Source organism: Vitis riparia, chromosome 1 (genome assembly GCF_004353265.1).
Source record: "Vitis riparia cultivar Riparia Gloire de Montpellier isolate 1030 chromosome 1, EGFV_Vit.rip_1.0, whole genome shotgun sequence".
Taxonomy (NCBI): Eukaryota; Viridiplantae; Streptophyta; class Magnoliopsida; order Vitales; family Vitaceae; genus Vitis; species Vitis riparia.
The window spans coordinates 12,762,482-12,789,499 of record NC_048431.1 but is presented as its reverse complement, the minus strand read 5'-3'; the positions used below and the strand labels follow the sequence as shown (position 1 = coordinate 12,789,499).

At 34.2% G+C, this 27,018-nt stretch overlaps 2 protein-coding genes across 2 annotated transcripts; both read right to left on the bottom strand.

The window, feature by feature from the left end:
- Window positions 1-4,179: 4,179 nt before the first annotated feature.
- On the bottom strand, window positions 4,180-7,474 carry LOC117921638 (origin of replication complex subunit 6). The gene is made up of 10 exons (XM_034839590.1): window positions 7,216-7,474; window positions 7,050-7,096; window positions 6,857-6,964; window positions 6,686-6,766; window positions 6,254-6,365; window positions 6,077-6,139; window positions 5,885-5,972; window positions 5,671-5,741; window positions 4,641-4,737; window positions 4,180-4,545 (listed from the first exon to the last, which is right to left on the bottom strand). The coding sequence occupies exons 1-10, from the start codon at window positions 7,333-7,335 to the stop codon at window positions 4,466-4,468; spliced, it is 867 nt and encodes a 288-aa protein (XP_034695481.1). The 5' UTR covers window positions 7,336-7,474; the 3' UTR covers window positions 4,180-4,465.
- A 1,264-nt stretch (window positions 7,475-8,738) lies between these two features.
- On the bottom strand, window positions 8,739-24,003 carry LOC117919948 (protein HGH1 homolog). The gene is made up of 9 exons (XM_034837263.1): window positions 23,912-24,003; window positions 22,906-23,028; window positions 22,346-22,543; window positions 22,076-22,154; window positions 21,164-21,309; window positions 16,420-16,533; window positions 10,397-10,528; window positions 9,243-9,356; window positions 8,739-9,102 (listed from the first exon to the last, which is right to left on the bottom strand). The coding sequence occupies exons 1-9, from the start codon at window positions 23,999-24,001 to the stop codon at window positions 9,052-9,054; spliced, it is 1,047 nt and encodes a 348-aa protein (XP_034693154.1). The 5' UTR covers window positions 24,002-24,003; the 3' UTR covers window positions 8,739-9,051.
- Between the last annotated feature and the right edge of the window lie 3,015 nt (window positions 24,004-27,018).

The window sequence follows — 27,018 nt, the reverse complement described above, 5'->3', positions numbered from 1 at the left end:
AAAGAAATATTAATGGATATTTTAACAAAAATATCAACATAACAGAAATAGTTTAAAATTCATATGAAAATGTTTAGAAAACATAAAAATAAATAAATAAATAAAATAAGTAAAAATACACTTATTAAAGTTTATTTTGTAAATGTAATTAACATAAATACAATTAAAAATAAATTTTTATAAAAAAAAAGTTTAAATTCCTTTAATATATTTATATTCATTTATTTTAAAATTTTAAAAAATAACTTTATTAAAACATATTTTATTACATTTTAAATAAAAAATTAAATTTACTTATATAGAATATTTTATTTGAGATTTAATTTCTAAAATTTTATTACAAATATGTGGTGACAACTTTTTTTATTAACATTAATTTATTTAAATAATTAAAATTATTAATAATTTATCTTATCAAATTAATTTTAATTTATAAAATATTAGGATTTCATTAATTTTTTTATATTGTAGCAATTTTTGAGTAAAATTATATTTTTAATATTTAAAATAAAAACATTTAAAATTAAAAGGATAAATAAAAAGTTATGAGTGAAGCGATAATAATCAAAATAGGATTAATGAGATAAATATGAAAACTAGTTAAAAATAAAAGGATAATATAAAATAAAATAATAATCTAAATTTAAAATAAAATATAAATTAAAAAATAAATACATATTATTTTTATTAAAAAAACTTTTTAAAAAATAAGCAGTTTTTCCGGAAAAATGCAATTTTTTTAGACCACTTTTTACCCACATGCTAATGGTTCTTTTACACAACCTTCAAACTACTAGGCATTCAACTCATCATACCAAAATAATACTTATACAAAAAGGCAACAAATTCATAAATAAAATATAGTGATCTTAACTCTTTAACAAATTCATAATAAAAGACAAAGTGGTCTCATACAAAGGGGATTTTGGTTTTCAATGAAAATCCAAATATGTTCATAAATACACAAATAAAGTGATCACAAACAAGTATGAAACAACTGAAAACATTTTTTCTTCAACTATGTCAAAAAGTATTAACAACAAAACTAAAGTGCAAACCTTTTCAATGGAAATCAATAATAATCATATCAAACAACTCACCCGGAAAATAAATTAAAAATAAAAACATATCTTCAATATGACCAAAATAATATAAAAAAATTCAAAATAATAAATTTAAATAACATTTTACACCAAAAAAAAAAAATGTAATTTCTTTCTCAGAACCTCCTTTAATATTTCAGATCTAATATCTTACATCTACATTGTTAAAATTATTAACTTTTCGTTTCTTCAATCCGATTTTTAAATTATTTATTTATTTTTTCCATAAACTAACATATATATATATATATATATATATATATATTAGTATTTAAAAAAAAAAACTTACCTTTAATGGATTTCTTGCTAGATTCACAAAAAAAAAAAAAAAAAACAAGTTTTGTGTAAACGATTTCAGATCATGACCTAAAGTGCTAAACCTTTTTCCTCTTTCCCTTTTTGATCTGACCTGAAGTGCTGAACTTTTTTCCTCTTTCCCTTTTTCTTCTACAACATCGACAAGCTGCAGGTAGGTTAAAGAAAACTCTTTTTTCGTTATTGTTGTTTTTCACTTATTAAGGATAGTCTTGGTATTTAAACAAAATAAGGCTTTTTGAGGAATTATCATAATTTTACCCTACCCTTCACAATAATTATCAAATTTACCCACCATCCTCGGTCATATTTTTCCTCGGCCTACCCTTAAGGGTAATTCTCCCTAGATATTTTGACAAGATATATCAAAAATATCAAAGAAATATTGATGGATATTTTAACAAAAATATCAACATAACAGAAATAGTTTAAAATTCATATGAAAATGTTTAGAAAACATAAAAATAAATAAATAAATAAAATAAGTAAAAATACACTTATTAAAGTTTATTTTGTAAATGTAATTAACATAAATACAATTAAAAATAAATTTTTATAATAAAAAAAGTTTAAGTTCCTTTAATATATTTATATTCATTTATTTTAAAAATTAAAAAAATAATTTTATTAAAACAATTTTATTACATTTTAAAAATTAAATTTACTTATATAGAATATTTTATTTGAGATTTAATTTCTAAAATTTTATTACAAATATGTGGTGAGAACTTTTTTCTATTAATATTAATTTATTTAAATAATTAAAATTATTAATAATTTATCTTATCAAATTAATTTTAATTTATAAAATATTAGGATTTCATTATTTTTTTTATATTGTAACAATTTTTGATTAAAATTGTATTTTTAATATTTAAAATAAAAACATTTAAAATTAAAAGGATAAATAAAAAAATTATGAGTGAAGCGATAACAATTAAAATCAGATTAATGAGATAAATATGAAAACTAGTTAAAAATAAAAAGATAATGTAAAATAAAATAATAATCTAAATTTAAAATAAAATATAAATTAAAAAATAAATACATATTATTTTTATTAAAAAAATTAAAATAAGCAGTTTTTCCTGAAAAATCGGTGATAAATCCAAAAGATCGTAGATTTTCAGCAATTTTTTTAGACCACTTTTTACCCACATGCCCGATTTTTCACCGAAATTTCGTCAATATATCAATGATTTTTCCAATATTTGACCATTTTGCTGCCAAAATTGTTTGGACCACAGTCAAACCTTGGCTACACTATTTATTTAAGGGGAAAAATTAAAAGAAATATATATAAAAAAAAAAGGGGGTTAAATTCGCTAAAGTGAGAAATGGACCTGTTTCAGTCCCATGGGGTGCTTTTGGTTCGACTATTCAATTGTGGGATCTAGTTTTGCGTTTTCTGAGGACAAAATGCCACAAGCGGAGCATGGGATTTGAACCTTGGAGCTTTAGTATGACATAAAACATGAGCCATCATACTATGATTACCCGAAGGCATTCAAAAACTATACATACATTACATCTAAAATACATATAAGCATTTATGATTTATCCCTAATTTGAAAATGCCAATAATTTAATAAATCTTTATGTTATCCTTTTTATAATTTAATTTATCAATTTCAATGATGAAATGTATTTAAAAACTTTTTAATTATTAATATATTTTTTAATTTCTAATAATTATATTTATTAAACAACGATTCAACCATCAATCTAACCAATGAAAGGTAACTAATAACTTTTCCAATTCAATAACCAATTCATTTCTGAAAACATTATTAAAAAATAAAACATTATATATAAGACTAATTTTTAAAATATATTTAAAAATATAAAAAATAAATTAAAAACATTTTAAATCTCTAAACAGATTTCTATTATATAAAACATAACAATTTTAAAAAATGGTTCTCAAAAACCATTTCTTTAAATGGAAGCTTTCTTTTACAAATATCTCTAATATAATCCAGTTGGAAGTTTTCTTTTTACAAGCATCTTTAATATAATGGTTATGTTCGACTTAACTTTATTAGGAATCGTTAGCATTGCGGCTAGAACAATCCCCAGATTTACATGGGAACCAAGTTCCAGATCATGGCACTGAATTGAGAATTATCATAAGATATGCAGCTGAAAACTTCAAGGGATAAAAGGAAATAAAAGTTAGTTACAATTAAACAGCAATACAACATAGACACCTTAACATTTTAATGAACAAAGAAAATACGAATACAGCATATACACATTTCATGATCCATCTTCTTCAAATTACTCTATTAATCCAAACTATTTAGCCATGATCCCAAGCAAATCCCATCCGATGTATTAAAGGACCTATATTTGATTGCCACAAGGTTTCTCTTTTTTTTTTTTTCTTTTTTTCTTTTTTTTTGTATTAACTCTATCTAAAGCCTGATTAAAAGCTAACTTAAAACAGGTCATCCAATATAGTAATGTCATTGGAACAAGAAATTAATCCCTTACTTTCTACGTAGCATATAATTGGGAACCAGTTTATCAACTCCAGTTGATGATGCATCTGATCTTCAAGCATTTCCTTCACATGGCCAAATCTATTGATACAGTCTACAAGTTTTCCCCACCCCACCCCTAAAATAAACACTTGAATTTTCTCCAAATGGATTCAGCAAAGAAAAGGGGGAAAGCCTGAAAGCAATGCTACAATCTCCCCAGGCAACCTCAATCTACCAGCCTGTTTCAAACTTTATTAAGATATTCAGGTCTAATGTAAATAATAAAGCAGTTTATTTTATTTTTGTGATTTTTTTAAAATCATTATGTACAATGTCACTAATTGTAGAAGAGCGATTCCTGCAGCATCTTTTTAATTTCTTTAACATGTAGAAAAAATTCCTGTATGCTAGAGCACTAGCAAAAATGAAAATAAATTAACCCATCAAAGTTATCATTTTGGAGTGTAATAATGTCCACCATGGTACTTCCTCATCATTCCTTCTCTTCTCATGTCAACTTGCAGCAACAAAAACTTTGTTAACAGAAGGCATACATGCCTCTTACATAGCCTCCAACTTCTGGGTCTCAGGAACTTCCTTCTGAAAGTCGAGTTTAGTTTGCTTAGTTTGCCTACTAGGAACTGGAGAGGTAAACAAAATATCAATAATCAGTTGCAATGACCTAAATAATGTGGATTAATGCGGTAAATGAAACAGAGAAGATTGCTCTCAAAACCTTTGGCCTTGCTTTGCTTATTAGCTGCAGTTACAGAAGATTTCCATTCCTCATAAGCAAGTTTATCCTTTTGTTTACGCCGCTTGTAACTTGAAAGCTGCAAATGTAATGTCACAGTAACGTCTGACAATAATTAGAGACCTAGTCTGTAATAGGGATCTGGAATTTTATTTATTAAGATGAACATAATATTTCTGAACATCATACTCAAATTTTTCATGGCAGAACCAAACAAATGCATAGTACATGTATAATTTTAAGCCAAGGAACTAATAATTTAATGAATGAACATAATCATTTTAAATGACAGAAACCCTCTTATGGATCTTTGACTAAGCCTTTCTTGCATCAAGGGAAAGGATATTTTGGCAAGTTGTTGAGCATTTCAGACCACATACCAACTGGAATGTCCTAAATATTTTATGGGTACACTGATTTGTGGAAGCACACATCCAAATCACATTGATGAAGAATTACATTTCCTACAAATAAATAAATAAATAAAAATAGATTTGCAGCTTCTTTCAGAGTCAGAATTATAGCCATTGTTAACAAAAAGTTGTAACAATTTAGTTGATTGTGGTTAAAGCTTATCCAATCAAGTTCTGCCTAACTTAGTTTGTGCCCTTTTTGTATCTATGCAATTTAAACCAGCAACTAAGGTAAACTATCGAAGTAAGTAAAAACCTGCAAACTAAAATGCAAAAATGGGACAGATTGTGAACACTATCGATAATGCTAAGTTACATATTAGAAGACCAAGTTAAACCAACATCAAGGTTATGGAACCATGTCACCCATCATTATGCAGAACAAGAATTTCAAAGGTCAGCAAGGGAACAGGTCCTGGTTTGTAACAGTAAGTGATAAAATTGATGTCAAATGTGATGCTGCATATATTCACAATACAATAGAAACTAGCAGGGATTGAATGTGCATATACCTATCTGATTTGCAAACAAACAATATCACTGTTTTTAGTATATACGAACAGAACATCAATTAGATAGATATGCTTTTGTATTTGTACCTCCAGTGCATCATCAGATGAATAACCACCATCATCAAGTTTCCTTTTCCCAGGTAATGTATCCAACAGTTCTGCACACCAATGAAGGAAATTAGAAATAAATTCTCAAAGTGAAGAAAAGATTCTAGCAATGAAGAATAGAACAACATTCTCAACGTAAATCATAGCTCCAAAAATGATTCAGAAGCAAATTCCAACAAGTGTTAGTTGCTACCTCGGTTCCCTTTCACATCCTTGGGGTCTTTTTTCTCCTTCGAGATCCCAAAGACGTCATGACATAGGTCCTTCATAGATGTAGAAACCTACAGTTGATAGTTGTATATTAGCATTAAAACACTTGAAAAGACCATGCCTATCCACTATTGGGTGCACTAAAGCGTTATCCATACTACAAAAGTTCTCTTACAGAGGAAAATTCAGATTCAGATGTCCCACAAAGCTCAATCAACTTAAACTTGTCTATCTTCAGCTGTAAGACATGGAAAAAAAAGGAAACTAATTACTGTAAGTTAATGACTTCTCCACTGACATATAGGCAAACAGATAATACATATGCATGTTCATAGAGAGATTAGTTGGGAACCTTGTGCCTTTTTGCACACAAGTAGAATGCTACAGCAGTAAATACTGGCCGAGTGAAGTCAGCACTTGTCCGCCGAGAAGCTGGCAATGATGCAAGAAATCGATCCTTATAGCTGGACATTAGAACCACCATCCAATCAAATCACACATCTTATGATAAGAATTTTGGCCTTAACACGCACATTCAACAAAAGCCTTGTTTTCATGCCACTGATTTTAAATCATAACCTCATGTACTAGTGATTCAAAATATAACTTACATGAATGCCAGAGAAGAAGGAGCATAAAGAAATTATCAGAGCTTATTTACTTGTTCGACGCAGGCAATTTTTCAAACATGTAGCAGATATCATTCTCTCTAAAGAACAATCAACCAGCATACAAGCAATAGAAATCAAAATTTACATAATGTGTAGAAGGAAATGGATCTTACAGTGACAGACCCTTCTGCACGAGAGGAATGAGCCTAACACATCCAAACCGAATCCCCAATTCTCTAATATCCAGCTTTATCCTACAAAACCACAAAACTGGTTCAATCCACACGGATACGAAATGTCATTGCCAAAAGAGGGGAAAAAAACAAACAAATTCGAAAACTTACTTGACACCAAGACCATTCTGCATTGCATTGAACGATCGATTATATGCCTTCTCTGACATGCCACTCAATTTTATCGCGCTCGGGCGATCAAAAATGACCTCTTCCCATCTATTCCAACATCAGAAATCAATAAACCAAAAAATTGTGACTGTATGGATCAATCAAGAAGCGATTTTGATAGAATAGAAATTACCCTGAAGCGGCGATTTCTAAGCAGATTATGGCCTTGCAGATCTCCCCCTAGAAAATGAGAAAATTCCTTCATTAGCACTCAACGTTGGTGGTTTTTTTTTTTTTTTTTTTTGTTCTTTTTGTGTGTAAATTATGTGCATGAATGAATGAAGATTGGGAAAACTGACAACTCCGATGACAGAAGAATCGAACTGGATGTCGCAGAGGCGGCGGAGCTCGGCGGCTTTTCGGATGATGTGTTTGGAATCGGATAGACCTAGCTTCTTCGCAATGTCAGAGATATCCATTTCTCTAATTGGGTGGCTTGGATGAAGAGGGAGAGAGGAGTGGATATCTCTTCATTTTCCGGGGTTGAGAAGATGATATCAGGCAAAGTGGCGGGAACGTGAATGGAGGGGGTTGTTTTTTCGAATTTGCGCGCCCCAAATGGCGCCAATCTCAAACTGTAAAAGAGTCTACTACAAGTCTACGACTGCTCAACGAAAAACAGGCCACATGTTTTTTTTTTTTTTTTTTTTAAATAAATAAATAATTACTTTTTCAACATTTTCTTTTTAATGTATATTTCTTATTTTATTTTGTATGAAGATATTAAATAATAAAAGGTGTTATTTAAATCATTATAATTTTCAAAACATTTTAAATGAATTGTTAATGTAACAATAATCCACTTTCAACTGTTTACACTCCGAATCAAATCAAATCAAAAGACTTTCATGATTTTAAACTACGTGTCCAAAATTAAGAACAATCTATAAACATATTATTTAATATGTGACATCATTAATTATATTCTGCTAACTTTTTATCTGTAACGTAGATTAAATTCCTAAGTGTCTTGAATTTTAAAAGAATATTAAAAATTCATCACATACAAAAAATTATTGTATCATTCTTTAAATCAATAATATATAATTTAACTTAATTATGTATAACTTTTTTAAAAGAGTAAATCCATGTAGACACTATCTAAGAAAAAAGCACCATGGCATGGTCGTCTTTCTTTTGTCATCATAGTGTCTTTTGTGGTTAAATAAGAAAAGAAAAGAAAAAGTGCCATTAAACTTACTGACTATTTTTTACAAAAAATCTGAATGAGACGATGTTCAGGAACTAAATACAACCTAATATTTCATTTACCATCGTTATTAAATTCCGGGCAAAAAAGATCATTTAACTACTGGTCACGTTGTTGTCACATATTCAGTAAATCATATACTAAAATATCATAGGGAAAAATAAATATGGTAATCTAGAGTTCTTTTCGCAAAAAGCCCAAAAATAAAAAAATAAAAAAATTCACACGTTAAATTGCTGCACCGTCTTCTGGATACACATTTTATTTCAAAACCCTTTTGCCTTTTTTTTAGGGCTTCCAACCACTTGTTCTTTTATCAATGTCAACCGAATACTGTAATACAATTGGTGGCCATGCCCTTTAAACCATTCTGCCATTCTTAAGCTTGGCACTATAAAGCTATGACTCATTCATATCTTGGACGGCGGTAGGCTGTGCAAAAGTGGATTTTCATTCAGAATTCCATTTCGTGAGGAATTCAGCAGTAGACTGTTCCGGCAGAAATGCACTCCACCACTTTCAGTTTATATTCCATTCCTAGGCCTAGCCATTGACGAACACATACCTTCATTATGTTGGAACTTGGAAAGTAATGGTGTCGGAACACAAACCTTGGCAATCAGTGCTCTAAACAAACCAGAAAATCTATAACACAACTCCAAGGGTCCATTGGGAAATTCTTTATGTCGTATTCGCAACAACACTGATTTCTTTTCTCAACTACAAAATAACATATTGAAACCAACTTTTTTTAAATAATCATAGTGACGGATTCGAAAATTAAACCTGGAAGTTCTACACTGGATATCTCCATCCCCAAAAGAGGTCAGAAGCTTTAGTTTGTGTTCTAATGGCTTTTCATAACCTGCATTAAGTTCATCTGGAGAACTTGTAAAACCAATCTAATGAACACAGCAGTAGATTGTTATTTTGATGTCTGAGTGGAAAATTCCTCTGTTCCGCTGCCATGAACCAGCTGTTAAACAAGAGAGGTGTCAGGTAATTACTATTTCATAATAGGTACCCAAATGTACTACACCAAATTAAAGAGGTGTCAGCAGTAGATTTATGCACATGTATGGTGGTGGTTTGGGGGAGAGGGGTTAAAGAGGGTACCAAGGATCCAACTTGCTCGAATGCTTCCATTACTTTTGGATCTTCTTCATCCTCATATCCCACCTGTAGTATCCGAGGCCCATTGACAGACCAAAGGGCTCTTCGACCTGCCTCCTGGAAGGAGATGAAAACATACATGCATTACTTTTATCCAGAAGAATTAGCTTCGCTTATAAGGAGCCATACACAGGTTAAAAGGGAGAAATATTTAAATCTGGGATGCATTTGGCACTACAGCAAATTGGATGCATGAAAAAGTTCTTCTAAACTTCAACTACTAGGCATTTGAAGGATAATAAACATTTATTAAAATGAAATCTATATTTTGTATTCCTCCAAAATGAATGAAATGTATTTTTTTATTGGAAGCCACTTTTCCCACCATCTATAGGCAACACATCTCTCTCTCTTTTTTTTTGTTTATTTCTTCCTGTCAGGATTCAAACCTGGAACCTCAACCTCCCACAATCCCAATTCCAAGCCATTTTCTAGAATATCAACTGTTATATTTGCTCTTATTTAATTCAACATGAAAAATTCTTTCAGCAGTGATGATATAATATAAATACAATGCACTGACATGCACTTCAGCCAATAGCATCTACGGTCATCTTGAGCCAATATTATCTTTTGTTGAAACAGACCCCTAGACGTTTAAGAATGCATGACATCAAGGGCATTAACATTGGTCCAAGTACAAAACCATCAATACAGCCTAGTTATCTAATAAGCCTAAAGTATAGTTTTTAGCTGATATTTTCACACACAGATAGTGAGAAAACCAAGCTTGCTTCCAAAAGTTGTCCAATACATGAGTCTAAAATATTCAAACTAAGTATTAGTAAATATCATTTGTCACCTATCCTTCACACATGCATAATCCTAGTAACATCTGCTTTGCTGGACTAAGTAACTGGATTGTTAAAATATAAAGCCCCTACAACACGGCAGGTTTAAGTAGCAACAGCTATAGTGGGACAAAATGTTTGAGATATCTTTTTTGATTCTGGAAAGCATATACAATTTCCTTAGGACCCTTTGGCAAGTTCTTGTCAAGGATGACTTTTGAATTCATTCATGGCCAATGAAACATGTGCTATGGATTTAATATGTACAATATGAGGAAAAGAAGAAGAATATGTTATTAATTTGACCTGTAATGAGATCAAGTAAAGAGACTCCAGTGCTTGAACCCGAATTTCAGGATCACCAACAGGTTCACGTTCAATGGAGAGTGCACTGCCAAGCTCAAGTGGCATTTTTGATGTGTCATGTTCACTATAAACCTGGGAACAAATAACCAGATCAAGGGGAAAATTCTACAGCATAAGCATTAGAAAAATGTGGGGAAAAACAGAGAACCATATTCAATGATAGCAAGCAAAGAAAGGCATGGATCAGCCAAAAGTTTTTCCATTTAGAAACATGGAATAAAGTTGACAAAACCTATGATAAAACTTCCAACTTAACCCACAGAATTGGAAATCTAGAAGAAACAAACTGCAGTGTAAGAGCAAATAGAGTTGCAAAAGTAGATCATAGAAAGCCTAGACAGCAATTCTAATATTGAGGTGCATAACTACATAGTAGAAAGTATTAGGCAACCATTCCAGCAATGCTGTTCATGAGGTTTAAACAAAAACATTAGTGGAAGATAATCTCTGCAAGAATGATTCCTCATACTTCTTGAATATTACAAATTGCCCATTTATGAAAAAAAGTTTATTAATCCATTGAAGATTAGATGAGAGCCAGTATCTCCATGGTTCATAAGCATGCAGTTATGATAATTCCATGCTGATTTCAGGTAACTTTCATGTTTCAAAATAAATCCAACTAATAGAGGCCTTCTTTCAAATTGAACTTTGGAATTGTTGAATATAATGTATTTATAGTGTATAACCTTTCCTTGTTAATATAGGACACATATATGGTAGGACACATGTATGGTAGTTAGGACTCCTAGCCTTGTATATACATATATTTCTCAATTGTAAGTAGATCATTACATTAATGAGAATCAAGGTCTTTCTTCTTTCTCTATCTCTCTCAACATGGTATCAGAGCCAAGGAAGAAAACCTAATTCTTTCCTGTTTCCCGTGTCATCAACTCCGGGAAACCTTCCGGTGACCGTGTTTCATTCCGGTCACCTTCCCCATCTCCCAATACTTTCCGGTCATTCGGATCGTCGACAGAAACCACTCACCGCCGGCGAAATTTTCCGGTGAACTTTCCGGCGACGTATTTTTCCGACACCGACCATACCAGAAGGAGTGCCTGGAGGAGATCTCCAACTTTTGTGAAGGCACCGGCACCAAAAGAGCCTCCACGCGCCGTCCACGCGCAATTTTCCGGCCGGCGGCTGCATCTCACGCGCCGGCGCGTGAGGCATTTTCCGGCAACGCGCCTCCTCCTCCAGCTTCGCCTGAAGCCGACCAACCTCCCTACCTCCCTAGTTCTCCCATCCGAGCCCTGCACGTACCTCTTTTGGGGATTTTTGTCTCCGTCGGCCCTCCAAACAATCTTTCCGGCGAAGCTCCGACTACTTTTTCTCCACTCCAATCCCTGCACGTGCCTTGGGAAGTGTTCTTCTACCTTTCTGGTGGTACCACGCCGCGATCTGAGGCCGTCTCCCTTTTTCGATGGTGTCACGCCGCAATCTGAAGTCGTATTAGGGCTCTCTTCGATCCAAACATACTTCATTCTCCAGATAAGTAGATATGACTACTAAAAATTCCATTTTTTCCGCTGTTATATCTGGATCTCCTATGATTACTTCGGAGAAATTGGTTGGCAGTGACAATTATCTTTCCTGGTCTGCCTCTGTTGAACTTTGGTTTATGGGTCAAGGATATGAGGATCACTTGATTACACAGGAGGCAGATATCCCTGAGGTTGACCGTGTACAGTGGAGGAAGATAGATGCACAGTTATGTAGTGTATTATGGCAATCGGTTGATCCCAAGATTCTTCTTCATCTTCAGGCCTACAAAACTTGTTTTAAATTTTGGACTCAGGCCAAAGGATTATATACGAATGATATCCAGCGTCTTTATAAGGTGGCTTCTGCTATTGTCCATCTTAGCCAACAGGACTTGGATCTATCTACTTATATTGGCCAGATTACCTCTCTTAAGGAGGAGTTCTTGACTGTGATGCCTCTTACTCCTGATGTTGGGGCTCAACAAACACAGCTTGACAAGTTCTTCATGGTTCTTACTCTTATTGGCCTCCGTCCGGATCTTGAGCCTGTCCGCGATCAGATTCTTGGTAGTTCATCAGTTCCGTCCTTGGATGATGTGTTTGCTCGCCTCCTCCGTATCTCCTCCACTCAGACTTTGCCATTTGATAGCACTTCAGATTCTTCTGTGTTAGTTTGTCAAACTAGCTCTCGAGGAGGCTGCAGTGGTACCCGAGGTAGAGGTCAACGTCCTCATTGCACCTATTGCAATAAACTTGGCCACACTCGCGATCGTTGCTATCAGTTACATGGACGACCTCCTCACACTGCCCATGTGGCCCAGTCCTCTGATTCTCCGCTGCCTCAGCCTCCGAGCTCTTCCGCATCTCAAGCTTCTGTTGTCTCTGTTGCCCAGCCTGGTAATGCCTCTGCCTGCCTTACCCACACATCTTCTCTTGGACCCTGGATTCTAGATTCTGGAGCTTCTGATCACTTATCTGGTAATAAGGATCTTTTCTCCTCTATTACTACTACCTCTGCTTTACCTACTGTTACCTTAGCTAATGGTTCTCAAACTGTGGCTAAAGGTATTGGTTTGGCCCTTCCTCTGCCTTCTCTACCTCTCACTTCTGTCCTTTATACTCCTGAATGTCCTTTTAATCTTATTTCCATCAGCAAAATCACTCGTACTCTTAATTGCTCTATTACCTTTTCTGATAAATTTGTGACCTTGAAGGACCGGAGTACGGGGAAGACGATTGGCATAGGACGTGAGTCTCAAGGCCTCTATCACCTCACCTCGGATTCATCTCCTGCAGTTTGCATTTCCATTGATGCTCCTCTCCTCATTCACAATCGTCTGGGCCACCCTAGTCTCTCCAAGTTCCAGAAGATGGTCCCTCGTTTTTCCACTTTATCGTCGCTCCCGTGTGAGTCATGTCAGCTTGGGAAACATACTCGTGTCTCGTTCCCAAAGCGTTTGAATAATCGGGCAAAGTCTCCTTTTGAGCTTGTCCACACTGATGTTTGGGGTCCTTGTCGGACTGCGTCTACTTTAGGATTTCAGTATTTTGTCACTTTCATTGATGACTATTCTCGATGTACTTGGTTATTTTTAATGAAAAATCGAGCTGAGTTATTCTCTATTTTCCAGAAATTTTATGCTAAAATCCAAACCCAGTTCCATATTTCTATTCGTGTGTTACGCAGTGACAATGCCAGGGAATATTTTTCAGCCCCATTTACTTCGTTTATGTCCCATCATGGGATTCTTCATCAGTCTTCTTGTGCTCATACTCCTCAACAAAATGGGGTAGCTGAACGCAAGAATCGACATCTTGTTGAGACAGCTCGTACTCTCCTCCTCCATAGTAATGTTCCTTTTCGTTTTTGGGGGGACGCTGTTCTTACCGCTTGTTATTTGATTAATCGTATGCCCTCCTCTGTCTTACATGATCAGATTCCTTACTCCCTTCTCTTCCCTGACCAACCACTTTATTTCCTTCCTCCTCGTGTCTTTGGTTGTACTTGCTTTGTTCATATTCTCACTCCTGGACAGGACAAGCTTTCCGCCAAAGCCATGAAGTGTCTTTTCTTGGGATACTCCAGACTTCAGAAGGGTTATCGTTGTTATTCCCTTGAGACTCATCGATACTTTATCTCCGCTGATGTCACCTTCTTTGAGGACTCACCATTCTTTTCCACCACTTCTGAGTCTCTTCCTGTTTCTGAAGTCTTGCCTATTCCCATTGTCTCCCCACCTGATGCTATGCCTCCTCGACCACTTCAGGTTTATCATCGTCGCCCTCGTGTCGTTGCTCCTCTCCCTTTTGCTGAGGCACCTGTTGACTCACTTCCTATCCCTTCGACTTCACCTACCCCGGCTCTGCCTTCTCCTAATGACTTACCCATTGCTGTTCGGAAAGGTACTCGCTCTACTCGTAATCCTCATCCTATTTACAATTTTTTGAGTTATCATCGATTATCTTCACCCTATTCTGCTTTTGTTTCTGCTATATCCTCTGTTTCTCTTCCAAAGAGCACCCATGAAGCTCTTTCCCATCCAGGCTGGCGACAGGCAATGGTGGATGAAATGGCTGCTCTGCACTCTAATGGCACTTGGGATCTTGTTGTTTTACCCTCGGGTAAATCTACCGTTGGCTATCGTTGGGTCTACGCAGTTAAGGTTGGTCCTGATGGTCAGGTTGATCGCCTTAAGGCCCGCTTAGTTGCTAAAGGCTATACTCAGGTTTATGGTTCTGATTATGGTGACACATTCTCTCCTGTTGCCAAGATTGCTTCTGTCCGTCTGCTTCTCTCCATGGCTGCCATGTGTTCTTGGCCTCTTTACCAATTGGATATTAAAAATGTCTTCCTTCATGGTGATCTTGCCGAGGAGGTTTATATGGAGCAACCTCCTGGTTTTGTTGCTCAGGGGGAGTCTGGTTTAGTATGCAGGTTACGTCGTTCTCTATATGGCTTGAAACAATCTCCTCGGGCATGGTTTGGCCGTTTTAGTTCTGTTGTTCAAGAGTTTGGCATGCTTCGCAGTACAGCAGACCATTCAGTTTTCTATCATCATAACTCTTTGGGCCAGTGTATTTATCTGGTTGTTTATGTGGACGACATCGTCATTACAGGCAGTGATCAGGATGGTATTCAGAAACTAAAGCAACACCTTTTTACCCACTTTCAGACCAAAGACTTGGGGAAACTCAAGTATTTCTTGGGAATTGAGATAACTCAATCCAGTTCTGCTGTGGTCATTTCCCAAAGGAAGTATGCTTTAGACATCCTGGAAGAAACCTGTATGTTAGACTGTAAACCGGTAGACACACCTATGGATCCGAATGTCAAACTTGTACCAGGACAGGGGGAGCCTTTAGGAGACCCCGGGAGATATCGACGGCTCGTAGGTAAATTGAATTATCTCACCATTACTCGTCCAAACATTTCTTTTCCTGTGAGTGTTGTTAGTCAATTCCTACAGTCACCATGTGATAGCCATTGGGATGCTGTAATCCGCATTCTTCGATATATCAAAAGTACACCAGGCCAAGGTGTGTTGTACGAGAACAGAGGTCATACTCAGGTTGTTGGCTACACAGATGCAGATTGGATTGGCTCACCCACAGATAGACGTTCCACTTCAGGGTACTGTGTTTTTATTGGAGGTAATCTAATATCTTGAAAGAGTAAGAAACAAGATGTAGTAGCCAGATCTAGCGCTGAAGCCGAGTATCGAGCTATGGCTTTGGCAACATGTGAACTCATATGGTTGAGACATCTTCTTCGAGAGTTGAGATTTGGAAAGGATGAACAGATGAAACTCATATGTGATAACCAGGCCGCATTACATATTGCATCCAATCCAGTCTTTCATGAAAGGACCAAACATATTGAAGTTGACTGTCATTTCATTAGAGAGAAGATCGCATCAGGATGTGTTGCTACAAGTTTTGTTAATTCAAATGATCAACTAGCTGACATCTTCACTAAATCTCTCAGAAGTCCTAGGATTAAATATATTTGTAACAAGCTTGGTGCATATGACGTATATGTTCCAGCTTGAGGGGGAGTGTTGAATATAATGTATTTATAGTGTATAACCTTTCCTTGTTAATATAGGACACATATATGGTAGGACACATGTATGGTAGTTAGGACTCCTAGCCTTGTATATATATATATTTCTCAATTGTAAGTAGATCATTACATTAATGAGAATCAAGGTCTTTCTTCTTTCTCTCTCTCTCTCAACAGGAACTTATACCATGAAAAAGAAATATAATATGGGAAAAAGTAATTAGTAACAAGCATTATTGGATATGAAGTAAACCATGGTGATTTTACATTTGAATAGAAAAAAAGAGTAGTAGAACAAATTTATTATTATCATTTTTTAAAAAAAGACAAACGTAATAACCTTGCCACAAACAAACTAAAGACAGAGTTTGCCAAACACTTGAAAGTGTCAAAAAAGCAAAAAATATTACCTTGCTGCCAGCGACTGGCAAGAGCAAAGTTGGCCAGAGAAACTCCGATATCAAAAGCAAATTTTCTAGCTGAGTCTCAGCTTCAAAACAGCAGTTGCGAATCGTCCCAGAAACCTGTGAGCAAACAAACACACCACAAAAATTGCTGTTGTAGGAATTATTAGATTCAGAAGTAACTATAAAGCAATTCAAACCAGGAAACAACCAAGTCAAGTCAAGCTACATATTTGGCTATCAAGCTTGTTTATTTGAAAATCTGGACCAAGCCCAAATGCTCAAGCTTTACCCAAACTTAACTAGCCTTTTCAAGCTTGGTCAAGTTCATCCCTGTTCACAACCTGACACAGTTTGTAAATTAGCCTAATCTAACCATTCAATTCTATGTTTTTTTTTTTGATAGACAAAGAGAAGAAAAATGATTAAAACACGCCTAAAAGGGGGCGCTCCCCATGTACACAGGCAGTATACAAAGAAAGCCAAACCCAAGGCCACAAAAACAACAACAGACTAAAAAGGAAACAGCTAAACTTCAACCCCATCACCCAAAAAAATCAGAAAGGAGAGATAGTCCAAGTCCAGAAAAGGTTTAGACCACTCTAGAAGAGACCGAAAAAAGAGGTTCCTTAGACTCATATCTGACATTTCTTCCTCTTGGAACGTTCTTCGGTTTCGCTCTCCCCAAATGCACCAAAAGAGACAAATAGGCGCTAATCTCCACGCTGCTTTCCTTTTCTTCCCTAGGCCCTTAATTTTCCATTCGCCTAGCAAGTTTCTCACTGAAGCTGGGAATACCCATATCACCCCAAAAGAAGACAACAATGAATTCCATAGTTTCCTAGTCTTGTCACAATGAATAAGGATGTGGTCCGCCGATTCCTCATTCTCTTTACACAGATTGCATCTATTAACCATAGACCAACCCCTTCTCATCAACATATCAATAGTAGAAATTTTACCCCAAACTGCTTCCCAAGTAAAAAAACGAGTTCTCAAAGGGGCATGTGAACCCCAAACCTCTTTAGCTGGAAAGAAAGGGCTATTCTCACCCTTTAAAGACCTATAATAAGATTTAACACTAAACTTTCCCCTCCTCTCAATCTTCCAAACCAAGAAATCCTCCCCTTCTTGAACCTTTACTGCAGAAATATGTTCCAGAAAACGACTCACCTCCTCCAATTCCCAATCTTGAAAGGATCTTCTAAAGTGCACCTCCCAAACCCCACCACCCCCTCCTTGCCTCCCCCAAAGATCAGCCACTGCAGCAGAATTGTTCGTTGTCATTCTGAACAGCTGAGGGAACATATCCTTCAGCTTAGAGTCTCCTACCCAAATGTCCCACCAAAATCTAGTGCTTCTACCATTACCAATATGAATTCTAGTTCTAAGAGAGAACTCCTCCCAACCCTTTCTAATGTCTTTCCAAAGGCCCATCCCATAAGACTCTCTCACCTCTCTAGTGGTCCAACCCCCTTCCTTCTCTCCAAATTTACCAACAATGACTTTCCTCCAAAAACTCCCTCTCTCAAGAGGGAATCTCCAAAGCCATTTACCGAGCAAAGCCTTATTGAAATCCTTCATATGCCTTAACCCCAATCCTCCATACCTCTTGTCTTTGCAAACAGCCGCCCATCTTACCAAGTGGATCTTCCTTCTCTCCTCCATATCTCCCCACAAAAACTCCCTTTGAATTTTCTCCAATCTGAGTCTCACTTTTCTTGGGATTACAAAAAGCGAATTCAATTCTATGTTTGAATCCAACACTTCAACCTTAACCATTGCAAATTGGTGATTACAATACAATCCAAATGACTACTTCATTCTTCATGCTACCTATTTCCTTAATATTGTTTATAACCTTTTTTGAAGTATTTCTTTTGGCTAATTTGTTAAAATGGTTATGCTACTGGGAGTCTATGATGCCAGCCATGGCTTGTGCTTGGCTTCTTCAATTGTTTAAGTGGTTTCTCAACCAGCAGACCCCAAGCTGTTCAGGAACAGCTTTGCTAATCTAATAGTCCTAGTTCAAAGTCCTTTCAATGTTCAAAACAATCATAAACAAGTCATAGTGTGTCAAAAGCATATAGTGTCAGAAGTCAGCACCCCTCAGAGCAACCAAACATTCCCTTTATCTCATTTTTTTGGAATATATTAGATGGATTAGACGTAACTTTTATATAACAGACGGATTAGACCAACTTTTTTCTTTTATTGAAAATGAAAAAAAAATTCACAAAAAGTAGAAAATTTTCATCTCTGACACACCAGGATTAAACTTAACGGTGAAGCAATATCTCCAAATAATCTCAACCTGGCAAAAATTGTACAATATCTTAAGAACTAAAGGCTACTAAAGGTGCTATAGGCAACAACATGGACCCAAAATGGCCCGGTTTATAGGACCAAGAAAGTAGCCACTATTTTAGATATCATTTCATGGTATCATCAAGAGATAGCGATGTAGGACAACCCTAGGATGGTTACCTACAATCAAATAGGTGGGCAAGGGTTTTTATCATTTAGGGTTTAAGTAGAGGAATAAGGGATAAAGTTTGTGGCAACAAAATAAAATAAAATAGAATATAAAGAAAGAAGATAAGGAGAAGAAGGGGATAGAATCTTAGAGTCATACTAAGGCCTTTTAGGAGTCTCACCTAGAAGAAAATCAATAAAGTCTCACCACTGAGAATTGCAAAGTATGCAAGAAAATGTATTATTATTAATCATTAATCAATATATACCTTAGTTTACATCAATTAACCTTATTTATAGGCTTCTCTACGAAATCCAAAATCTACTAAAATTCTAATAACTTATTTTGACTCTAATTCTAATTGTCTTATAACCTAATTAACTACTCCTAATTTAACTGCAATAAATACTAATCCTAATTTAATTCTAAGTAATACTAATTATACTTTAATTGCAACTAATATTAGTTCCCTTTCTTGATGTACATCTTGGAGATTCATCCTCACCAATTCCCCCCATCTTGAAAAAAAAACCTCGACCTTGAGTTTTAGTGATTTTCCATAGTCAATTGAAATTTTAAGCAATGCCTTCCACCTTTTCTTTCTTAGAAAACTCTTTACCATGATAAGATAAGATCTCTTGAACTTGTTCAATTTCATGCGAAACAAGTTCTAAACTTCAAAAGATTTTCCAATATTGTGAAACAAGTTGATAGTTCTCAAAATAATTATATGTCATCAACAAGTTTGTGGCAAATTGCTTCCTAAACTCTTCTTACAAAAGAACAAGTTTCTTGAATTCCCTATATTCAAAAGAAATTTCTGCAATTCTTATTATATCATCATAGGATTCTTCATGTTTGCCACCAATCATGATAATGTTTTGGTCTTGAAAAGTCAAACATTGTTTTTTTTAAAGCTTTAACAACTTTTTTTTAGCTCTATTACAAGTTGTTCTAGGATTAGTTTCATCACCTCTTGCATTCTAGATTCATCATTGACCATTTCTTCCTCCTTCCTAGCAACTTAAAATTGTTTCTTAATGGGAGTATTTCATGGCTCTTCAAGTTTCAAGGATGTTAATTTTCCCTCTAGTTGCTTAAGTGTGGAGTTTCCTTTTGGACAAAGGATCTTCTTACACCCATTGCACACAAGTGTGCCAGTGTTCTCATATCCATCATGTTGGATCCTTTCATCAAAAAGCCATGGCCTTCCAAGCACAATATGGGCAACTTTTATTGGAAAAACATAACAACATACTAATAACTCAAAATTATTACTAAAATTAAATGTCACTAGACAATGAGAATTCACCAAAATAGATGTGTCATTTACCCATGCTATTTGATAGGGATTTGGATACTCTTTTGACTTTAGATTAAGTTTCTCAACAAGTTCCTTTGAAACTAAGTTGAAATTACTACCTCCATCAATAATCATAGTACATAGTCTCCCTTGGCAATCAATGTGAGTTTGGAAAATGCTAGTACATCGTCAATCAAATAGATATAGGAAAACCCTAGGATAATTGTCCACAATCAAATAGGTGGGCAAAGGTCTAAGGAGAGGAGCAAGGGATAAAGTTTATGACAACAAAATAAAATAAAATGAAATATAGAGAAAAAAGATAAAAGAGAAGATGCGATAGAACCTTAGAGTTGCACTCAAGCCTTCTAGGAGTCTCATCTTGAAGAAAATCAATGAAGTCTCACTATTAAGAATTGCAAAGTATGCAAGAAAATATATTATTATTAATCATCAATCAATATATACCTTGGTTTAAATCAATTAACCTTATTTATAGGTTTCTCTAAGAAATCCAAAGTCTACTAAAATTCTAATAGTCTATTATGACTCTAATTCTAATTGTCTTATAACCTATTAGCTACTAATAATTCAACTTCAACAAATACTAATCCTAATTTATTTCCAAGTAATATTAATCCTACTTTAATTCTAACTAATATTAATTCCCTTTCTTGATGTACATCTTGGAGATTCATCCTCATCAAACGGGTTTGGCTGAATGATATTCAAATATCAATCAAGCAATAACATTTATCTCATAAACTCAGATGTAAATGCAATACTGGGTTCCAAAAAGGCGTACAATTAGAGTCCCATAGCTAGTGATCTTCACTTCCTGGTTCCTGACTTTATTATCAAACAAAAACCAAAAGAACTTCTGCTGTAGATGCATACTGAAGAGAACAACATACACTGTCAAGGGTCTTCTAGAAAAAAATTTAGCTGTTGAGGAGATCTGTAATGCATACCCCCTTTTTTCGCAATGGATTTGTTGAATCAAACTGCCTAACAATCTGCTTTAGCATCCCTCGCTTAGGATCCAACAACATTTTCCTTCCTGAGTCTTTCTTTGAGATGTTCACAAGTATGGAACCAACATGTTCAAATGGATCATCTGTAGGATGTGTGGAAGAAAGAAAACGTCAGGATGGAAGAGTGGCAGCACAAACTTAGTTGAAGTCAATTGTCATTGCATGAGGTTGTGAATGCATATATGGTAATATATGAATATAAGTGCAAACCAGCCAAATTCCACAAAGAATATAACACAGAAGCACATACACTGGTGCATATTTATGCATGTATGTATGCATAAAGGGAAATACGTAACACACGTGTGCATTTATGCATGTATGTGTGTTATGGGGAACTCTATAAATGATAATGAAGAAATGAACATTATAAAAGAGAACATATTTTCAAATGAAATTAAAAGACACTTAAAAATTAATGGAGTAAGAAGTATGAACACAAGATACAAAACTAGGATTTCTTAAACAACTAACTTTATGCTTTTTTGAACTTCAATGTCGATAACCTTAAAAAAAAAAAGTGATCTTGGATCACCAAAAGTGGGTGTTCTCAGCCTGTTAGACAATCAAGCTCATGATCCATGTCAAAAGATCTAGGCTTTTCAAAATTTATTGTACATTTTTTATAGGCTTTCAGGTTTTATGACACATTGCAGATAAATGAGTGGCTGAGATGATCATGGTCAGTAATCACAGTACCACTTGGATTTTTCTTGTGGAATAATACATCAGCTTCAAGTCAAGAAGTATCAATGGTACTCAAATTGAAAAGTAGAAGGGTATAAAATTATGTAGGCATAACATATTTGCATATAAAAGAAAACTAAAGTACAAAGAAGACAAACACACCAGTTGTTTCAGTAGAGGATGTACAGAATGATCTCACAAGCTTCATAAGATAGAGTCCTTGAATCTTCTCATCTCCAGTCTAATGAAGAGAAACGTTTCCCAATATAAGTAATTAGTATTTCCGCATGATAAGGCATAGCTGAACTAAACCATGCTACTACTATTAAGAAAAACACATCCTTGATTCCAAATCCTTCTTTGCAGGAAAAAGAGATTTCTAAAAGATTGCCTAGAGCATTGGAGGCAATACTATTAACCAAAGGAAAGCACCTGAAGCAAGGATGCAATACCATCATCAGACTGGGTGAGATTAACTAGGAGCATAACCAGCAACCCGGTAATACCAGACCCTTGCTTATATAAAATATCCATGGCTGTTTTAATCATTCCCATAGCTACCATCTTTGCTGCTTGCTCTGGCTTTTGTGACAGATTTATAAGAGCCTCTGCGGCGGGTTCGGAAACTTCCTGAAATGTCAAACCAATTCAGTTGAGCAATAATATCCAAGAGGTTATCCTAGCAAAACAAAAATCACCCTGCTCAATGCTCTTCAAAACAATCTCTATGTGCTTTATGTGCATTAGTCGTTATACTTTCAACATCAAAGTGAGACTCCACATTAAAATCCTTCCGATCTAATCAGTGTAGCCTGGGGCACATAGCCTAATTGAAATACAAACTCAAATTAGGGAAGTCCCCTTTGAAGAGCATGAATCTCTTAAATCCAATTTTCTTGTTGACATGCATTATCCTGCCAATCTCCTGCAAGATATAGCACTGAAAAGAAAAATGATATTGGTTTTTTATGAAGGCATGAGATAAAGAGCACCTTTTTTTCACTTAAAACTCGAGATAATGATGGAATCAGAACATCTGAGTGGCTGCAAAGAGACTGTAAACCATCCTCAGACCCAGTTAATCCCTGAACAATATCCACAGCTGCCTTCTTCACCTGAGTTTTTTACATAAAAATTTCCAATTAAAAGCTATAGAGTCCTAAAAATTGAATAAAGTAACATGGGTAAACAATTATAAACTGAGCAAGTACGCCTATACCTTATTTCCCTCTACATTTCTTAGAAAGAGAAAGATAAAATCATTGACCAATAATTGAAACCTGAAAGATTAATCCTGTGCATAAATCACATTACGGGTGCATTTGCTATGCGGGAATAGGATGGGAATGGGATGAATCAAAATCCCATGTAGAAGATAAGAATCAAAATCCCAGGGAGAGTGGAATGTGGTTTCCTAAGAGGGTTCCAATTCTAAACTGAGCAAATTCAATCACTCAATATACACATACAAGAATAAAGAGTCCATTCACTTTTCCTTTGAGAGTTCAGGGGATGACATTGAGCAAAAAGACCACACTTGATGGAATCATGGTGTCATCAATTTCCTAAAAAATAAAAATAAAATGGTTGTCGCCTCTGGGCATGGGATTCCAGTAACTAAGGAAGCATATTCCAATATTAAAATATAAGTTCCCAACCTTCACTCGTCAAATTAAAAAACACGTTGAATAGACATTTCTGTGAAAATAACTACACAACAGTCCGCTATTCTCAATCCTCAGTTCAACCGATGAATCCCATAACTTAGTTAAGTCTATTTTATGCGAATTCAACTCTTAAAAAGAAAAAAGAACTCTGAATTTTTTATGAGTAGGGTTTTGTTACAGCAATTTTTCCATTTAAGAAACATAAACAGAATAAAAAACTATTTAAATCTTTCTAATCCGTCTGGGTGCCAGAAAATAAGAAGAAAGTGAAAGAGAAATAGGAATCTAACAATTCTAATCAACCAAACAAAATTTAAGATTATGAACTTACTTGTGGAGAAGGAGCAGAGAGAAAACCTACTAACTCTTCCAGCTCGGTCGGCATCACTCTTGACTCTTCTTTGCACATCACGCGCTGCATAGTATACGGCGATATATGGTTCCTTCGAAACGACATCGTCCTGGAGTGAAACCACCATTAGCTGGAAACGACACCGTTTTCCAGCGAAAAGTTTTCCTTCTATTTTCCAACAAAAACTCTTTCTTCATTTTGTTTCTTGCAATTCTCAAAAGACGGCCTTCGATGACCCGTATTTTCTATTTAAAGTATTTTTTAATGGAGGTATTTTTTTATTTTTTGTAGAAAAATCACTCACCAAATGATTTTTCATAAAACATAAAGGATTTTTTAAATTTTAAAAACTGTTTTCTAAGTTTTAGTCAAATATATATATTTTTAAAAATTATTTTAAAAATTAAAAATATTTTTTAAAATTATTATCAAAGAGAATCTAAAAAAATAAAATAATTTATAAATTTGTGAATTTAGCTTTTTCAATATTTTTTACTTAAAAAATAACTTATTTTGAATTTAAATATTATTTATCATTTTAAATATTTACATATTAATTTTAAAAGAAACTACTATTTTATAAGGTATTTTTGTCAAAAAAAAAATCAAATATTAAATTTTAAAATTTGGGTTTTTAATAACCCTTTTAATTAAATATCCTTTTAAAAAATCGTTCATTTATTGGATAGCCACATGCTTGTGCACTCCTTTAAAATCATATATTGGATTAGCCATGTGTACCAATAGTATTCCTGTAACAATTTTTACCATCTTTTAATATAACCATGCATTGGATAACCGTGCACGTGCACCTGTACTCACGTGACTACTTTTACCATCTTCTTACATGAGTGGATATGATTTATTTATAAGTTAAGGAGTATCATTTGGTACCCGCATTGTACCTATTGAAAAATAATTCCTTATATATTTTATTGTTTGTTAGTTCAAGGGTCTTCTAATTAGGTTTTGATGATAACAAATCATATTTAGTGTATTAACATCTTTGAAATCAAGATAAGCTCCAAGGTTCAATGAAAAAAATTCAAATAAGGAATCAAGTCAATCATAAAGGACCTAAAAAGTGTAAGGTGAAGGGAACATGAAGACTATTCGAAACCCTGATGGGTAGCTCAGTTGGTCTGGCCTTGGGTTTGCTCCCCAATGGTCACCAGTTCGAGTCCCCTCAGGGCCACTGGAGGTTTACCTGGTCGTTAACTTCAGGGCTCCGTGGGATTAGTTGAGATATGCGTAAGCTGGCCCGGACATCCACGGTTATAAAAAAAAAAAAAAAAAAAAAAAAAATGAAGACTATTCGAGTATAAGAACTTAATGTAAAATATTCACTTTGCTGCACTTATGAGTTTCCATTCATTCATGCATCATTTTTTATACTCATTTTGAGCCTTAAAAGATATATTTTTATAAGCTCAAGTTTTTTTAATTCAAATCCTTAAGCAAAAACCTCTCAATTTGGTTTATAAAAGTGTTTAAAGATGTTACTTAAGTAGTAGAAAGAATTGTTTGAAAAAAGATAAGTTTTGAGTTAAAATTGTTCAACCAATCAAGAAATGACTCAACTAGTTAGAGAATAGGTTGATTAGTTACCCTTTTCCGATCAAAGATCAATCTAAGAGGACATAAAATCTTTTTACTTTTCCAAAAGGATTGCTCAGATCAGACTAACTGACCTTAATAGATATGGAAAACATTCATATATTTTTTCTTTTCTTTGATGATTACACTATTGAAATTGTATCTAATATACATTTAAAAAATGCACTACATTCATGAATGTTCTATATGATATGATTTTGACTATTATGTGAAGAAGTTATAGCTATATGCACACGTACACACTTATATAAAAAGACCAAATTTCTAGTAACCTAGAATTATTTTATTCTTTTTACTTAGGTTTTCAAATGTATTTTCCATGGCTTAGTCATGCTGAGTCTATGAACCCTAACTGCATTACACGTGTTTCTAGGCTTATCTACTAGTCCTTTGGAGCTTTAAAGTCTAATGTCATGATGTTACTTGGTGTCATACACACGATTTCAAGCACTTGGTGCCTCATAATCATGACTGCGATAAGATTGCATACAACTAGAAACATTTTTCAACACTCTACAACTTCACTTTACTACTTCTCAGTCATTAAAAGCCCTTTAGAAAGCTTTAAAAACTGACCAAAACGAGCTTAAGCTTAAGATGTGATGCCTTGCAATGTAACTCTTCTTTTAGAAAAAAAAAATATGAAAATATTGTTCTACAACTCTTTAATATAATAGAGAAATATTGTTATGGAATGTTGGAAGGTGAGGAAAAATTGCGATTTGGAAAATTTGGGGTAATATAATTAACTAATAAATTTTTTACATTCCTAGGTTTTGGCCACATTATGCAGTCATTGTTTTCCTTTTCCCATCATTAATTTCAATTGTTTACTCTAGATTAATGTTCTTTACAATCTATTAAATATCAGCTTTATTTTACTATAAGACATATAAAAGGTAAATTAATTAATGGTATTTTTATGTTCATTTCATTTTATTTATATTTATATAAGTATAAATGTTAATCTTAATAACATAAAAACACTATATGAAAGAGTAAAAATATCTTCTCAAGAATTATTCTTAATTAATAAAACATCAATATTTTGGTTTTAAAGTCTACTACCATGTTACTTGGTGTCATGCACATGATTTCAAACACTTGGTGCCTCATAATCACGATTGCTATTAGATCGCATATTGCTAAAAGCATTTTCAACTTTCTGAAAACAATTTTGCTACTTCTTAACCTTCAAAAGCCCTTTGGAAAGCCTTAAAAATCGGTCAAAATAAATTGAAACTTAAAATGTGATGTCCAACAAAGGAAAATTTATCGAAGTTTATTATTAGTTTCTTTAGATTTCCATCATTGGGACATCATTTTAGATTTTATCTAAGTTTATTCTTAGTTTATTTAAATTTGTATCATTGCAACATCATCCTAAGTTCTGACTTTACTTTTAACTCCTTTGGATTCTCATGATGTCCAACAACCTAATTTTCATTTTTCTTCTTTAAAATCTATAA

Coding starts and splice junctions, on each gene's coding strand:
- LOC117921638 (XM_034839590.1), bottom strand. CDS start 7,335: ATGGATATCTCTGACATTGCGAAGAAGCTAGGTCTATCCGATTCCAAA. Junction 6,965..7,049: donor TTAGAAATCGCCGCTTCAGG/GTAATTTCTATT, acceptor ATGTTGGAATAG/ATGGGAAGAGGTCATTTTTG. Junction 5,742..5,884: donor GGATGTGAAAGGGAACCGAG/GTAGCAACTAAC, acceptor ATTGGTGTGCAG/AACTGTTGGATACATTACCT.
- LOC117919948 (XM_034837263.1), bottom strand. CDS start 24,001: ATGCAGCGCGTGATGTGCAAAGAAGAGTCAAGAGTGATGCCGACCGAG. Junction 23,029..23,911: donor TCTCTGCTCCTTCTCCACAA/GTAAGTTCATAA, acceptor TAAAAAACTCAG/GTGAAGAAGGCAGCTGTGGA. Junction 16,534..21,163: donor ATCCATTGCGAAAAAAGGGG/GTATGCATTACA, acceptor GTTTGCTCACAG/GTTTCTGGGACGATTCGCAA.